At 43.5% G+C, this 16064-nt stretch overlaps 1 protein-coding gene across 5 annotated transcripts in view; it reads left to right on the plus strand.

The window, feature by feature from the left end:
- ZC2HC1B (zinc finger C2HC-type containing 1B) overlaps positions 1 to 15996 on the plus strand; it is a 43669-nt gene extending 27673 nt beyond the window's left edge. For 2 of the 5 annotated variants that reach the window (XM_060614465.3, XM_060614466.3), the window contains 4 exons: positions 2358 to 2497; positions 5993 to 6101; positions 12789 to 12873; positions 13344 to 15996. In XM_060614465.3, coding sequence (XP_060470448.2) covers positions 2358 to 2497; positions 5993 to 6101; positions 12789 to 12859 — 320 coding nt within the window. In that variant the 3' untranslated portion in view covers positions 12860 to 12873; positions 13344 to 15996. Of the gene's footprint in view, positions 1 to 2357; positions 2498 to 3381; positions 4574 to 5992; positions 6102 to 12788; positions 12874 to 13343 lie in introns of those variants that run through there. The other 3 variants (XR_014137727.1, XR_014137728.1, XM_060614467.3) reach the window with 3 other exon arrangements.
- Positions 15997 to 16064: the final 68 nt, after the last annotated feature.

Below are 16064 nucleotides of genomic sequence, written 5' to 3' on the forward strand. Positions count from 1 at the left end.
GCCCCTTTAAGTCTTGGCTTCCTGTCCCTCCTCTGGGACCCTGGAGGACCCAGTGCTTCCTTAGAAGCTTACATCATGACTGGCACTTGTCTACTTCTTTGCCTAGCCTTCTAGTTTTCTCTGAGATTTTTGTTGGCAGGGAAATACACCTCAGCTTTGTTGTGTCCCTGATGGCATACAGCGCCACACAGAAGGGTGGCAGTGAATCAATGAACGAACAAGTGGGAGTGAAGAAGCCATCTAGTCACTGCCATGATCACTGTCTTTGCACAAACTGAGTAGGGTTTGTGGTAACAGCATTTCTGATCAAAGCCTTGACTCTCAGCTGGTAAAACTCAAGAAACCACCAAAGCAAGAGAAGAGTTCTAGGTTTGCTTTCTCCATCACCACCATGAATTCTGCACAATAATGCACTTTCAATTTTACTTTTATAAGCAGTTTCATTCCTGTTTGGTAGTTGGAAACGCAAGCTTGCTGGGCCTGTTTCCTTATAGTAATAGGATGTTCCACCTGCCCACTGTACTGAGCCCTAGTGTGACTTATCTGAGTTAACTTTCACAACAGCCTGATGAAATAGGTGCTGTGTAGGGACTGGGGAAATCGAAGCTTAAGGGATATTGAGTAACTTGCCGATGTTCACGCATGTAGCAGGTGAAGAGCTCAGGTTCAAAACCAGTCAGGCAGGCTGCAGGGCCTTCATCATTTCCCAATGCTGCCCTATTTTATTTTGTTCAAGGGAAAAACCTTCACCACTGTGGGAAAACTTTGTTTCTGCAGAGTCGTTGTGCCCCCAACTATAAACCAGTGCCGGGCACGTAATAGGTGTTCAATACAGATTGAACTGATGATTACACACTGCCTTCTAGGATGTGAAATAAAAGGTTAGGCTAAGTGCTCATCTGTTATATTCCAATTTCTTATATATGCCAATTATTACATTTTACTAGTATTCATTCTAGGAAATGATTTGTTCAAACAAAACTCTCCCAAGTTGTTTTAAAAGATGCCTTCAAAAAGACTCTTAATCTTGAAGACATCACTGCTTCAAATAGTCATGCACCCGTGTAGATGTGGATGTGGGTGACTATATAAGGTCGGTGCTGTCTCAGATCTTTCCTGGCAGGGGGGGAGGGGAGTGTTACTCTCTTCTAGTGCTCCTATCCACTTTGTCATCCCTTACCAGTGCCTAAAACAAAACAAAAACAAAATCTCACTCTCCGGCTTACTTCAGAGGGGTGGGCTCCAAAATGGCTTTGCTCTGAGCGTCTCTTCATTCTACAAAGGCCGTGGTTCTGGCACATCCCATTTCGCTCACTGGTTAGTCATTACAAACAAGGGCCAAACGGAGAGAGAGCAGTGGGCAGCAGCACAGAGGGTCCTGGTGCCCACAGAGCTGCCCGGGACGTTCTGACCCTGAAGCTTTCCTACCACTCCTCCTGCTTTCCCCTTTCTCCTTTTTGAACCCCACCTTTTTCTTTTTCCTTTACCTCCTTCCTGAACTTATTATTTGCCTCCTTATTTAGGAGTTGAGTAAAAAAAAAAAAAAAATCAACCACTGCAGAAGTCATGTGTTTTTCTGCCAGCGACACTGACTTCAAATCCCACCCCCAAACCCACAAATTTGAAACACCTTCCTCCTTCTATAAAGAGCAAGAGGAGCTCCATAACCTCTCTGGTGACCTTCCGTCCCACCCAGTACCACAGCCTGGGCTTTTCATCTTCTGTGTCCTTCACCGTCATCAATACCAACCGTCTGTGATCCCAGGACTGTTTCCTTTATATAAGGATTCACTGAATATCTCATTTAATTGAGAAGTGCCTAAATATAATGAGTCTATTGTCTAAGAAAATACCACATATGGGGCGCCTGGGTGGCTCAGTCGGTTAAGCGTCCGACTTCGGCTCAGGTCATGATCTCGCGGTCCATGAGTTCGAGCCCCGCGTCAGGCTCTGTGCTGACCGCTCAGAGCCTGGAGCCTGTTTCAGATTCTGTGCCTCCCTCTCTCTGACCCTCCCCCGTTCATGCTCTGTCTCTCTCTGTCTCAAAAATAAATAAACGTTAAAAAAAATTTTTTTTTAAATAAAAAAAAAAAGAAAATACCACATAAACATTTTAAAGAGACACATTTAATTGAAATAAATGTATAGAGGAGAAAGATGTCTCCCCATGCTCTGTCCTTTATTTCCGCCCTTGCACACCTTTCCCTCGGGCATAACGCTGTCTCAAACCATAGTCTGAGACTTTTGCTCTTTTATGTTGGAGCAGAGGTCATATCTCATTTATTTCATTTCATATAGCCCATTCCAGAGTTGTTTTTGAAACATTGATTGCCTTTTGTTGTTATCTTTGCATTTAGATTATATTCAGTGCCCATACTGTATGAGGAGGTTTAATGAAACCGCAGCCAGTCGGCATATTAATTTCTGCAAGGATCAGTCTTCTCGCCGAGTCTTTGATCCAGCCCAGACAGCAGCCAAAATGGCATCCAGGGTGCAGGTAACTATCTCTCCCCAGGTGTTGGCTCTGTGCCCTTGCGTGCTCGGGGTGAGCAGGTAGGGTTTGCTAGGAAACCTAAATTACCCATCCCCAGAAGTATAAGGATCAAGGTCACTACTCACTGTCATTCGTCCTCATGGAAGTTGGCTTCTTTTGAGGCATGCTTTCTAGCTAGCAACACCTTTGGATATTATAGAAAAAAATATTTCTACAGTGTTTGAAGCTTCTCAGGATGAAGCCTTGAATATATAAGTAGTGTTTCTGTAGTGTTACGGTAAAACCCTGTGCATGTATGCAACAGTGACTATCAGCCTTAGCCATCCAGAAAAGCACTGCGAACCTGAAGCGGGGCTGGCCGAGTGGGCAAGCTGTCGTAAGGAAGACCTGTTCTGTAGGTCGTGTGTGTTGTTCTCTGATAGAGGAGGGGTCTGCAGCCTTTTCTTTAAAGCCATAGAATCAGCAAGGTAAAGTAAATGAATGGAAACAGGCTGTTACAAATAGGTCCGGGTAAGTAAATGGACGGGCTGATCCGGAAGACAACAGACTTATGAAAACAGAACTGAGGTCCGGCAAACAGCTTCACACACATCAGCGGCCCCAGGGATATAACTTACGATATACTATGGAGACTGTTAGTCTCATAACATGACTCCGATGCCAAGGAAAGATTAAACTGGTCTGAATACTTGAGGGTATGAAACATTGAGAAAGATTTCCACAAAATCCAGTATGTAATAGGGGGTGGGAGCTTGTCCCACAGTAGCATATCCCGCGGACTCTGGACTCTGAGCTCTGGCTCCGTATACACTGGACAGTTACTGAGTGTCTACTCTGTCCCAGACACTGTGCTAGGTGCTGATTGATCAGCATTTGTAATTCAACAGAGGTGGAGGAGGGCTTGGAAACGAGGCAGTCGGAAGCTGTGGGATTTGACCTGTGCAGGAGCGCTATGGAGGAAGAGGCCAGTGTGATCCATGGGAGCCTTCAAAGAAGAGCAGCATTTCTCCTTGAATATCAGATGGGTTCACCAGCCTGGAGTGGGGGTTGGGGAGGATATTACACACAAAGTGTCCGGTTTGTGGCCTGAGGAGTGTCTATGTGCGAGGGGGCAGGGGCAGGTGAGGGGGCATCAGATCCAGAAGGGCTTCCACTCGAGTCAGTTCAGAGAGGAGGAACAGAGGAAGTGGCGAGATGCCCTCAAATCTGAGGACCTCACACAGGAACTGGAAAGTCCCCCCTGAACCCAGGAAGTCGTCCTCTCCACTTTCTCAACTTGTCCCTTCTTCCTGGCATGCTTCTGCTAGCTCCCCTCTCTGCAGATCGCCTTTCTTAGCTCTCCTGTCTGGTTGTGACCTGCCTCCTGTGTCATTCTGTGGGCAGTGTCGATGGGTTGAATAGTGCAGACTGGAGTGACACAATTGGTGTCTTAGAAGGATCACCTTTGCCACTAGTGGTCAGATGGATTGGCCACGGTTAGGAGTCCCAGCAACCGATAAAGAACGCGGGCCCAGAGAAAGAGGACTAACGGGTTGTATGCAGAGGAAGAATTTGAGAATGGGGGGTCTGAGACGCCGATTGGATATGGGCTAGAAGAGGATCGGGGTTGACAAGGATTTTAGCTTCGGAGCCTGAGAAGTTAGTATACTATACATCTAGATAAAGAAACACAGGAAGCAGGAGATAGATGTGTTGGTGGAGCAGGCAGGGTGGTTATGATAAATATAGTTGTAGAGATTCAATCTTTATACCTGCAATAGCATGGGAGCAGTGCGACGTGGAAGGAACCCAGATTCTGCAATCACTAGTTAGGGTTTGACTTTCAATTCTTTAATTTATTATCTGTAGGTAAACTTAGACAAATTCTTTGAGACTCACTGTAATCTGTACTTTGCCACATTGTTGCGAGGATTATAGACACCATAAGCAAAGTGGCTTGCACACACGTCTCCTCTGCCTTTCCTCTTTCTACGCTGCCCCACCCTCCTCCTCCTCTCTGGCCATCCTCTCTTGTCAGTGGGACAGGCACCACAATCTGGGGGGTATATGATGCTTTGGGCTTGAATTCAACTGAGTTGGAAAAGTTTTCTTTCTTAAAATTTCTTTTTTTTTTTTTTAATTTTTTAAAAAGTTTATTCATTTATTTTTGAGAGTGTGAGAGACAGTGAGCGCTAGTGGGGGAGGGGCAGAGAGAGAGAGCAAGAGGATCCCAAGCAGGCTGTCAGCACAGAGTCCGGCGTGGGGCTTGAACCCACGAACAGTGAGATCATGACCTGAGCCGGGACCAAGAGTCGGATGGATGCTCAACCGACCGAGCCCCCCGGGCGCCCCGGAAAAGTTTTCTAAGTAAAACTCTACCTATACCTTCTAAAGCAGGGAAGGGCGCATTACATTTCTTCGAAATGTTCTAACCAGTTCACGAAGTTCGTCACATTAGTGGGGCCAAAGGGAGCCCAGGGAAGCAGCAAACGGAAGTGCTTTTTATTCCTGAAGAAGGCCAGCTGGCCGTCCTGAGTGTAACCAGTGACTTGGCCCCGTTCCTCTCCTTGTTTTCCAGAACTAAGTGGTGATTGGGAGCGCAGAAGAAAAATTAGCTGCTTTCTGAGGAAACTCCCCGTAGAGTGTATCTGAACAGCAGCCCTTGTTTGTCTTCTGCCAGCTTCGCCACTCAGGGGCCGGGCTAATAGTGAGGCCCATTCAGAGTGGAGCAAGACGGGAGGGGTCGTTTTACTTCTGAAGGGCTGTTCACAGCACAGCTGAAATGTGTTTCTATTTTAAACATAATCAACTTTAAAAATGTGTTATAGCCTTCACCAAAAGAGACCAGTACGGGCCTCTGGAAATAGCTGTCTTTGTCTGCATGGGGATGAGCTGCCTGCTGTAGCCCCGAGGCCCTCCTTGCCCACGTGAGAACTCTCACTTGGAGTAGCAGGTTATCTTTATGCAGTAGTTGCCATGGAGATGTTGGGACCGGTAGCTAGGTAGGAAGCCCCCGAAGGACCTTCGGGTCCTTATTCTGTATTAATGTAACTGTTCAGCTACCGCTGCGCGGCAGGGAGGGGCGTGGTGTGGAGATGATGGAATTCTGTGTTTAAAACATATGCTGCCTGCCAACGTCTGTTTTTCTTCTCCGTTCGTGGATTTAAAAACAAAATCATCCTCAAGTAAAAGGAACGACTAAAATGTTCCATAACTGTCCTTATTGACATTAAGTGATTTCTTATGTCTCCATACAATGAATTTTACAGGATTAACGTATCACCACTCCCCTCAGGGGTTGATTATGGAGTGCAAGTGCCAAAACCCAGACGTGACTCTGAGAACCAGCAGGAGGACAGGCGAACGAGGGTACAGGGTGTGCGTGTGTCCCCTCCCCGTGGGTGCAGCATGTCCTGGAGCTGACCCCCATCTGCTACTGGTTAAGTGGCAACAGCTTTACCTCCTGAGTGCTACCTGAGGTTACAGAATTGTTCCCCGTCTCTCTTGCTCTTCCTGTAGGCTAGGGCTCAGATGAGCCCAAAAAAAGAGCCAACTGTAACCAGTGCCGTGAGAGTGTTGCTGCAGAACAGGGCCCTGGGATCCCCGACTGTGGTCCCAGCTAGGCCAGGTGAGTCGGAGCGAGCGAGTCGGCTATCGGACGAGGGACCAGGGGGGAACCACCGTTGGCTTTGGGATTTGTTGGCGGTTGGCGAAAGCTGTGACATACAGTGTTGCTTTTGGGTGTAAAGATACGTGGTTTTGTTTGAGGTTAACACTTATTTGCCAAGAAGGAGCGTTTCCCAATTTATCGGGATTTGATAACTCTGTTGATATACAGAGTCAGATACGATTACAACAGGACGGTCTAGAGCCATCCTTCTCTGGTCTTGTGAAATTGAAAAGAGGTTAAGAATGGGATATAGCAGTGTGTCAGGTATGGTGTGGAAAATAAGAGAAGAAAACGGAAGAGCCAAGACATGGCAACAAGCTAAGTGTCTGCTGCTGGATGAAGAGTTAAAGACGTTGCATATAGACATGATGGAATGTTATGTAGCCATAGAAAAGAAGGAAATTCTGCCTTCTGTGACAACACGGACGGACATTAAGATCATTATCCTAAGTGAGATAGTTCAGACAGAGAAAGATAAATACCGTGTGATCACACTTACATATGGAATCTAAAAGAAGTTGAACTCATAAGAACAGGAAGTAGAATGGTGATTGTCCTAGGTGAAGGTGGGGTTGGGGAAATGATGGTCAAAGGGTACAGACTCCCAGCTGTAAGTGCCAGGGATCTAATGTAGGGAATGGGGACTTTTGTTAAAAATATTGTGTTATATACTTGAAACTTGCTAAGAGAGTAGATCTTAAATATCCTCACCACACACACCCACCAAAAGTAACTATGTGAGGTGATGGACGTGTAAACATTTTTTGTGGTAGTTATTTTGCAAGATATATGTGTATCAAACCATCCTGTTGTGCACCTTAAACCTTCACAATGTTCTAATCAATTATATCTCAATAAAGCTGGGAAAGAAAAAAAAGGGAAATTTTCCTTGCTAGAACTAAACAATTTCTTCCAAGTAGCAGAAAGGCATAACCACCATTAAAGCACTTCCTATGTGCTAGAACCATTTCATTTTATCCTGCTAATAATCTCCCGAATGTTTTAATCTGTGGAAAGGGAAAGAGGCTCGGAGAGGAGAAGTTATTTGTTCAAGGCACACGACTGGTAAACCTACACGTGTTTCCCCTCTGCACTGAGCTGCCTTAATAAATGTGGCATTCTTCTTATGATCAACATTATGCTATGAAGGCAATGTGAATTCACTCATGACCATATTGTTGCCTCTCATCAGAAGTCATATTTTGAAGAAGTTCTCAGAATCAGACTAGGAACTGCCAGTCTCAAAGCTTATAAAGTCACCACACCAGAAAGCTTTTGTAGTTTTGAAATTCCTCATGAGTTGTTTATCAGGGGCTAAAAATGGAATGGGACATTTGAAAAAGATTCCCTACAGGCCTGTAAGCCCAATCCATTCATTTTTTTCCTGATCTGTGAAAACTTAACAATGGGGTTTTAGTTTTCACTTAGAGAAAAATAAATTCAAATTGTACATGTGTTTATTTGGTAAAACGTGCTATTTTTCTAAATTATAGATTAGTGTCCTTCAGGAGAGACAAATTCTTTCTATTATAGTTTCTTTCCTTATTTTTTCCAAAGATAATATTGCCTCCCTTCCAGTGAAAAGCCCTCTTTTAAGTTTGAGCTTGAACCTTACTTGCCAGGAGGGAATATTTCTAAATTCATCATGATTAGAGAACTCTGACAATGTGCAAAGTCCGGTCTGAGTACAGCAGTGGAGATAGGGCCTTCATTCCTTGGTCTAGTAAATTTGCAAAACGATTGGGAATGGTTCGAGAAGACAGTGTGTCAGGATGAAACAGTGTTGAAAATAAAGGAAGAGGTTTTTTTGGCTTGGGCTAAGTAATTTCTTCAAAGTAGCAGCAAGGCGTAAGTGAAAAAGTCCTAAACTACAACTCAGAAGTCTCATGTCACAGTATGTGACACATCCCATGATGTGTCTTGGGATGTGATATGTCCCAGCACTTGACATTAGGCAGAATGTTATAGACACCATTCTAATATATCAGAAAATAGATTAATAGCCAGTAGGTCTAAGCAAAATAGTATTATGTTTGCTCTCGACGAGTTATGGTGGTTTATGACCACTGTGATGTTGCTAAGTAAAAGGACATTTTTTAACATGGCTCACCTGGGTTCTATACCACCACCACCTCTGTGTTGTTCTTTAAAAAAAATTTTTTTTAATGTTTATTTATTTTTGAGAGAGAGTGTGAGTGGGGGAAGGGCAGAGAGAGAGAGGGAGACACAGAATCCAAAGCAGGCTCCAGGCTCTGAGCTGTCATCACAGGGCCCGACGCGGGGCTCGAACTCACAAACTGAGATCGTGAGCTGAGCTGAAGTCGGACACTTAACTGACGGAGTCCCCCAGGCGCCCCTGTGTTGTTCTAGGCGGTAACAGGCCTGCACACTCCTGACCCAGGGCTCTTGTTGCTCCTTTGGCTGAAGACCAAAACAGTCCCCCACTGACCTGCACTGCTCACTCCCTTCAGGTGTTTATTGAGTGTCGTCTTCAGAGTGACCCCCCCCCCCCCCCGCCAAACCTCTGTGTTTAATCTTAAACCCTCCATAATTCCCTGTGTAGTCTTCTTAAAAACTTTTTTAGTGTCTATTTATTTATTTTGAAAGAGAGCATGCATGCTGTAGCAGGGGAGGGGCAGAGAGAGAGAGAAGAGAGAGAGAGAGAGAGAGAGTGAATCCCAAGCAGGTTCCGTGCTGCCAGCGCAGAGCCTGACATGGGGCTCGAACTCACAAACCATGAGATCGTGACCTAGGCCAAAACCAAGAGTCAGATGTTTAACCTACTGAGCCACCCATGTGCTCTCCCCCTTTGTAGTTTTTTAATATAGCATTTATTACCATTTAATAGTCTATATATATTTTTCTCCCACCACCAAAAAGGAATTTAAGTTTCAAGAAGGCTAGGATCTGTCTCCTTTGTCTATTTTTAATTCTACTGCTGTATCTCTACCTGTTGGAACTGTTTAGAGCACATATGAGATATTTGAGAAACACTTTTTTGAATGAAATATATGGGAGAAAAGTAGATATCTTGATTCTGTAATTTCCCACTTAAATTATTGGTATGTGAATTAGAATTGTCATGTTAATTAGCTTTAAGAGGTAGTTTTTGTTTTGGTGTGCCTGGGTGGCTCAGTCGGTTGAGCGTCCGATGGGCTCAGGTTATGATCTCACAGTTTGTGAGTTCGAGCCCTCATCAGGCTCTGTGCTGACCGCTTGCTTAGAGCCTGGAGCCTGCTTCGGATTCTGTGTCTCCTTCTCTTTCTGCCCCTTCCCTGCTCATGCTCTGTCTCTTTCTGTTTCTCAAAGATAAATAAATGTTAAAAAAAAAAAAAAAAGAGGTAGCTTTTGTTTTATTTCAGGTTTAAGATGCTTTTAAATTTTAATTTCTTGGAGTGCCTGGGTGGCTTAGTCGGTTAAGCCTCTGACTCCTCATTTCAGCTTAGGTCGTGATCTCGCAGCTTGTGAGATCGAGCCCCGTGTTGGGCTCTGTGCTGATGGCCTGGACACTGCTTGGGATTCTCGCTCTCGCTCTCTTTCTCCCCTACCCCATGTGCACAGGCACTCTCTCTCAAAATAAGCATTTAAAAAAAAATTGAATTCCTTGTCTTTTCCTGTATTGTCACCTGCTTACCTTTAAATATAAAGTCTGCGGTTGGTATGCCTTTAAATTAGTTAACATTTCATTTGGAGTCATTCTGGGGAGAAAGCATGCTGAACATATAAGAAGTATATTCATCTCAGGGGAGATGAATTCTTAAAAATGTTTAAGGCTTAGAGAAGAACATTGCCTTTCACTAATATAAAGAGGCTCTGATATGAATCAGATTTGCATCTTACTGTCCGTTGTTTCTGTTCAGTTCAGTCTCAGTGTATTTGAGAATAGGAGGATCTTTTAAAAAATTGTGGTTGCTGGGCTTTGCTATTTCTAGATTGATAATCAGTAGTTTAGGCCACTTGGTGTCACTCGCCTTCCACATAAATCCTATTATTGTCTTTCATCTAGCTGGCGGTTAACTCTCTAAAACTCTGGCTTTCATTCTTAACCTCTCTTGAGTAAAAGAAACATGTAGTACCTTCCAGGTACAGCATTTTGTTCTAAATTCAGTCAGGGGAGATACGTGTGCAAAAGTCACAATCTTATGAGAAGATAAGCATGTGCGGGAAGATCTCTGATTCAAGAAAGCATGTGATGTGCGAAGTTGACACAGCAGCTGCCGTGGATGTTCAGAGGATTCATTCATTGAACATATTATTATGCACGGTAATTTCTTATGCCCATAGATTCTTCAAAGCCTAAGAGAAGAGGCAGTTAAAAATTATGTCAAGTATTTAACAATTAGAAGCGAAAGTCCTAAGGGAATACAAGAAAATCATCTTTGCTCAGGAGGCTTTATGGAGGACGTGTCAGCCTGAGAGAGAGGAAGCTTCATGGGGGCGGAGGCATTCGGGATGAGCTTTCAGGGTGAGCTAGATTTTGACCAGTGGAGAAAAACTGAAGATGGAACAAACAAAGATAAGAAAAGGAAAATGCAGAAGACATACTTTGGAAACAAATGGCCCAAAGCATAGCAACGAGTTGGGGTGTGAGCAGAAAATCAAGTTAGAACGGAAGGCTGGCCCTGGAGCAAGGAGGGTCATAAATGCTCAGTGAGGCACCCAGACTGGATGTGATAAACGCAGACGCTGATGTTGCCTCCTCCGTCACTGGTGGCTGCGTAAGTTAGGCAATCACGATGGCCTGGGATTTCTCATTTCGAGCTATTTTGTTTGTCTGCAGAAAATTCTTTTGAGGGAGCATTTTTTAAAAAGTATCACGTAGGAAATTAATGCTTAGTGTAGGAAATACTGGAAAATGGAGAAAAAGAAGAAAATAAAAGACACTCATAATTCCATATCCTGACATGACCACTGTTAACACCGATACCGTTTTCCATTTTCCTCTACTTACGCTTTCTTTTTTTTTTTTCCCTTTTATCAAAGTTTGGGATCATAGCCCCTCTACTCATCCTGACTTTTTTTCACTAACACATTTTGAAGATTTCCCTATGGCAAAAAGAGTTTTGTCTTCGAGCACTGTATCACAGATTACTTATGTAGCTCTTTTCCTGGTAGTGAGCAGCTAGGTTGTATCCACTTTTTTGCTGTGCTAAGTAATTCCCTTCTTCATGGATGATGGCTGACGTCGAGCAGTCTTCTGAGCACGTCATGTATCAACTCGTTCACACCTCACAGTAATACAGCGCACACGTAATTGTCCTGTTCCTGGTTTACAGGTGAGGGAAGCACAGAAAGCCTAAGGAACTGGCTCAAGCCACTTCATCGAAAGGGGTAGAGCCGACCAGACCTTTGTCTGCTTTGGGAAAACTGGGTCAAAAATGAAAACATTAAGGAGATAGGCATTGATAACATTGTAGTCATTACCTGTAATACTTATGTATGGAAATTGTTGTGGAAAAAGATATATAGGTCTTTTACTCACACGAAGATTCTGATGTTCAGTTGCAAAGTGAGTTTATAGCCTAGTTAGCAAATATACAACCGGTGGCTATTTGCTCGAGGGTTTGGGTGTAAAAGGGACCGAGTTTCTGAGAAGGTACTGCTGAGCGAAGCTTCTCCAGGACTTTCATACAGAGCAACTAAGATCACTGCGTCAATACAGTTCCGGGCGCTAGACCTATATTGTGTCATGTATTCACTGAATCAATCGTATTGCACGACTTTGTTGGGGTGGGCTCTGCTTTTATTTTTGGATCCAGCGGATTTGATGAAGGTAAGCATCTTCCCTGCACTGGCATCCCCTCCTTACTAATTTAATTATGTAGCAGATGTAACGAGTATAAAAGGGTCAGTTGCCGCGTCTTTGGAAGACCTAAAACTCGTAGGACTTTCAGTAAAAGGAACACTGAAAACTCTTTCTACTCCCATGTCTTTTGATTAGTTTGATTCACGATGTCCTTGGGTTGTTTGGTAACTCCCCCTTCATAAAACACGAGTGGAAAGGAGGCCTCTAGGACAGAAGGGGATTGTTCCATTTTACAAAACAAAACAAAAAAAAGATTTATCTGAGACTCTTGTCCCATACCATGCAGTACAAAACAGACCATGGTATGGCAGGCTTGTATCTACAAACTCCTCCACCCTGATACCTAATAATGCTGCTGGGCACAAAGGAAAAGAATCCTGTTTGTGGAATGAGTCCATCGCTATGAAAATAAGCCCTGGGAGGAAAGGCATCTCATGCTTCCATAAGGCTTATCAAACCCTTTCTGGAATGAGAGCAGGCAAAGAACTGTGAAGACACGATACACTCAGGGAACATTTCGAAAGCCAGGACAGCAGTGGGGAGAGTCAGATTGTAGAAGTGGTGGCCCGCCTGAGGTGCTGGTCCCAGAGGGCCCAACCGCAAGAAAGGGAAGCGCCAGGGGCAGAGGTAGAGAAGGTGCCTGGGACTGTCCCTGTTTCCCTTATTATTTGGCCCGAGATAGAGACTGATTATTTGTCTATAGCTACAAAACAAAACAGAACAAAACAAAAAGGAAGGAGAGACTCCTGAATCCAATGTGAGGATTTCATAGTCATTCCTTTTTTTTTCTTGCTAATGTTTGCTTTTACATAATAACAAATCTGTTTACGTCTGCAAAGGATTAGCAGTGGACCCTGCTTCTGGAGCAAAACTCAGACAAGGATTTACTAAATCTTCTAAAAAAGATTAACTCCTAGAGGCCAGGTAAGGAAAAAAAAAGAAAAATTAACCTCTAATCCAGGTGTTGCTAATCATTTAATGTGGAAGATCCTGTTACCGAGCCTTTAAGAGAATGAATTCATAGCAGGCAAACCAAAGAGAAATTTGGGTAAACCCTCCCTTGGACTAACAAAATATATGCTCTTGAAACATACTCTTTTGTTAAACATATAGTTTGAAAATGATATTCAGCTTCTGACTGGTAAACCACAGGAAAGGGGAATGAGCCCTCATTTTGACCTGGAAGGCTACAGCCCTGTCCCTTCTTCCACACACATTTCCCCCAAAAAGGCCATTTCCCTGAGATTGATACCGAATCGGACTGCTATGGAGACTTTTTTTTTTTTTTGATATTGTGATTTTTGTTGTTAAAATTGTAATGAGGCCTATATTATTTAACATTCTCAATGTGGAAACAATGAAGTTCTAAAGTAGATGCCTTTTTTTGTTTTCAGACGGTCTCCCCTTATCAGCCTGCGTGGCTGTGTACCCAGGAATGCCACGTAAGGGGAGGGGGAAGGCAGACAGCTGTTCCATAAGCCCACGATTCTTCTTGAGACGTCATGTAGAACAAGTAAAAACCAGATTCAGATTTTCTTCTTCTTTACTCCCTTTAAAATTTTCAAAACAATATCATTAAACAACATATCAGCCTGCGTGAAAGTGGTTGAAGTTTTGGTGGTTTTTTTCGGACATTTAATAGGTTTTTAAAGAAATGTTACTTTGGTGTTAGAACTTTTTGGTGAAACAGTCTTTGGAGTTCTACTTACTGGCATTATTTGCTTACTAGGAGAATCGGTTTTTTATCCAGCTTCAGTCTATATAATGTGAAATCCCATCTTTGATATTTTCTTCTGATAAACTTTAGTAAATATCCTAAGTTTCCATCTGTATACCACGAAGAATTGTCCCACACCAGTGCACACAATTTCGGGGGAAACGCTGCAGTGGAGGAACAAGATACAAGAACCTTCCCGTCCTGTGGGAAGGATGCTCTTAAGAGGCCTCAGGCTGTTTCTCATGGCCAGGTCAGAAGTCACCTGCTCAGTTTGCCTCCGGTTTCTAAGGCTCTGTGGGGAGGTGGTGTTTCAAGTCTTCCTTCTCCTTGCCGTCCTCTGGGTGAATACACTCTTTTTGTAAAGTCTTTTGTACTTCTGCTTTTTCATGTAAGAATTTTTATTTAAAAAAATTGTTTTAATGTTTTATTCATCTTTTGGAGACAGAGCGAGACAGAGTGCAAGTAGGGGAGAGACATAGACAAAATCTGAAGCAGGCTCCAGGCGCTGAGCTGTGAGCACAGCTGACACGAACCGTGAGATCATGACCTGAGCTGAAGTCAGACGCTGAACTGACCAAGCCACCCAGGTGCCCCAAGGATTATTTTTAATTAAAGCTTTTATTTATTTTGAGTGGGGGAGGGGCAGAGGAGGGAGAGAGAGAATCCCAAGCAGGTTCCTCGCTGACAGCATGGAGCCCTGTGCAGGACTCAGACTCACGAACTGTGAGATCATGACCTGAGCCAAAACCAAAGTCGGATGCTTAACCCCCAAAACCACCCAGGCACTCCTATTTTTTTCTTGAACTCAGGGAATTTAAATTAGGAATTAGCCCATTTTTCCTAGATTTATTTTTATGTTTTAAATGCTTATTTTTGAGACAGAGCATGAGCAGGGGAAGGGCAGAGAGAAGGACACAGAATCCAAAGCAGGCACCAGGCTCTGAGCTGTCAGCACAGAACCCAACTTGGGGCTTGAAACCACGAACTGTGACATCATGACCTGAGCCGAGGCCGGACACTTAGCTGATTGAGCCACCCAGGCACCCCTCCTGTCTAAATTTAAATAGAATCCCAAGCTACTCCCACTCGTAGTATAGCCAAGTACACCACCTGAACTCTTTTGATCTGTATTTTGGGACCAAATGCTATGTTCTGTGCTCAGGTGTATCAGGTATGTGTTCTGGATTGGACTGAAGACTCCGAAGCCATGTAAAAGTATTTGTGGAAGGTTCTGTAAGTGGATCTTGGGAGATTTTGCTAAGGTGAACCAGTACTCTCCTCATACTCTGGCAGACTGCCTTCTCTCAGGTAAGAGTGGATATAGGAATGGAGATAGGCCTCCCACTGGAGTCCTACTGAAGAGAGCAACTTTACCCCTTTTTCTCATTTCCTACCCACAGCTGAAACTGTACTTTAAGGGTCCACCATGTTGGTTCCCCATACTGCAGCCAAGCCCTGGGTCACTTGGTGCCCTCTGTGTTCATCAGCATCACCATTAAGGGCTACGGGCCAGGGTCTCTCACATTGGCTAACAGGCTTCTTTGATGGACAAAGGTTCTCACGGCTTCCTTTTCTCGGCCCACCCCCCAACCCCATCCTAATCAGAGGCAAAGCAGAAATAGGCTTTTCAGATTCAAGGGGTCCTAATACTTTCTGAAGAAATCCCAGCAAGGAATAGGCAAATTTCTAATCTGTGCTGGAAATTAATGGTAAGGACCATTGTAAAACTGGAACATAGTCGTCCAGGATAGACTACACTTCAGTAGCTAGTACTCTGACATCCGCATCAGAAATAAATTACATAGTATTATGGCAGAATTCAAAATGTTTTATCAGTAATTTTTAGAAATAAAGTCACAGTGGTGGGAACTTAACTGCAGCATTGAAGCTTCCACCTTAAATCCTAATTTACTCCAAAAAAGGTAGTTTCTAACAGATGCTGAATAGAAGTCACAATAGTAGTTTCTGTGGGGGGAATAATGGCCAGGAGGGGGCATGAGGGAGCCAGCTAGGGAGCTGGAAATGTTTTATATCCCAATCTGGATGGTTACGCGCGTGTAGTTTGTAAAAAATCAGTCAAGTCAAGTCTGCAGGATTTGTAGTTTATTATATGTAAGATATATCTTCATATAGAAAGCCTCTAAACACAAAAGACAAAGGAGCTTTAAAAAAAAAAAAAAAGGTTAGGTTTTATATTCTTAAACTCATTAGATACCAAATTCAAGACATAGATTATAGTTACATTGCAAATGTTATCCTTTTGAAAAAACTAATATTGACTTAAATGATGAATTTAAATGCATTTATTGGTGATTAAAAATAATACTTAAGCAGAGTAGTATTTTAAGCCAGACAGAGCAAAGAAAATTGTTTAATATATATATATATTTTAAAATTC

The sequence above is a fragment of the Panthera onca genome, chromosome B2 (genome assembly GCF_046562875.1).
Source record: "Panthera onca isolate mPanOnc1 chromosome B2, mPanOnc1 haplotype 2, whole genome shotgun sequence".
In the NCBI taxonomy this organism is placed as follows: domain Eukaryota; kingdom Metazoa; phylum Chordata; class Mammalia; order Carnivora; family Felidae; genus Panthera; species Panthera onca.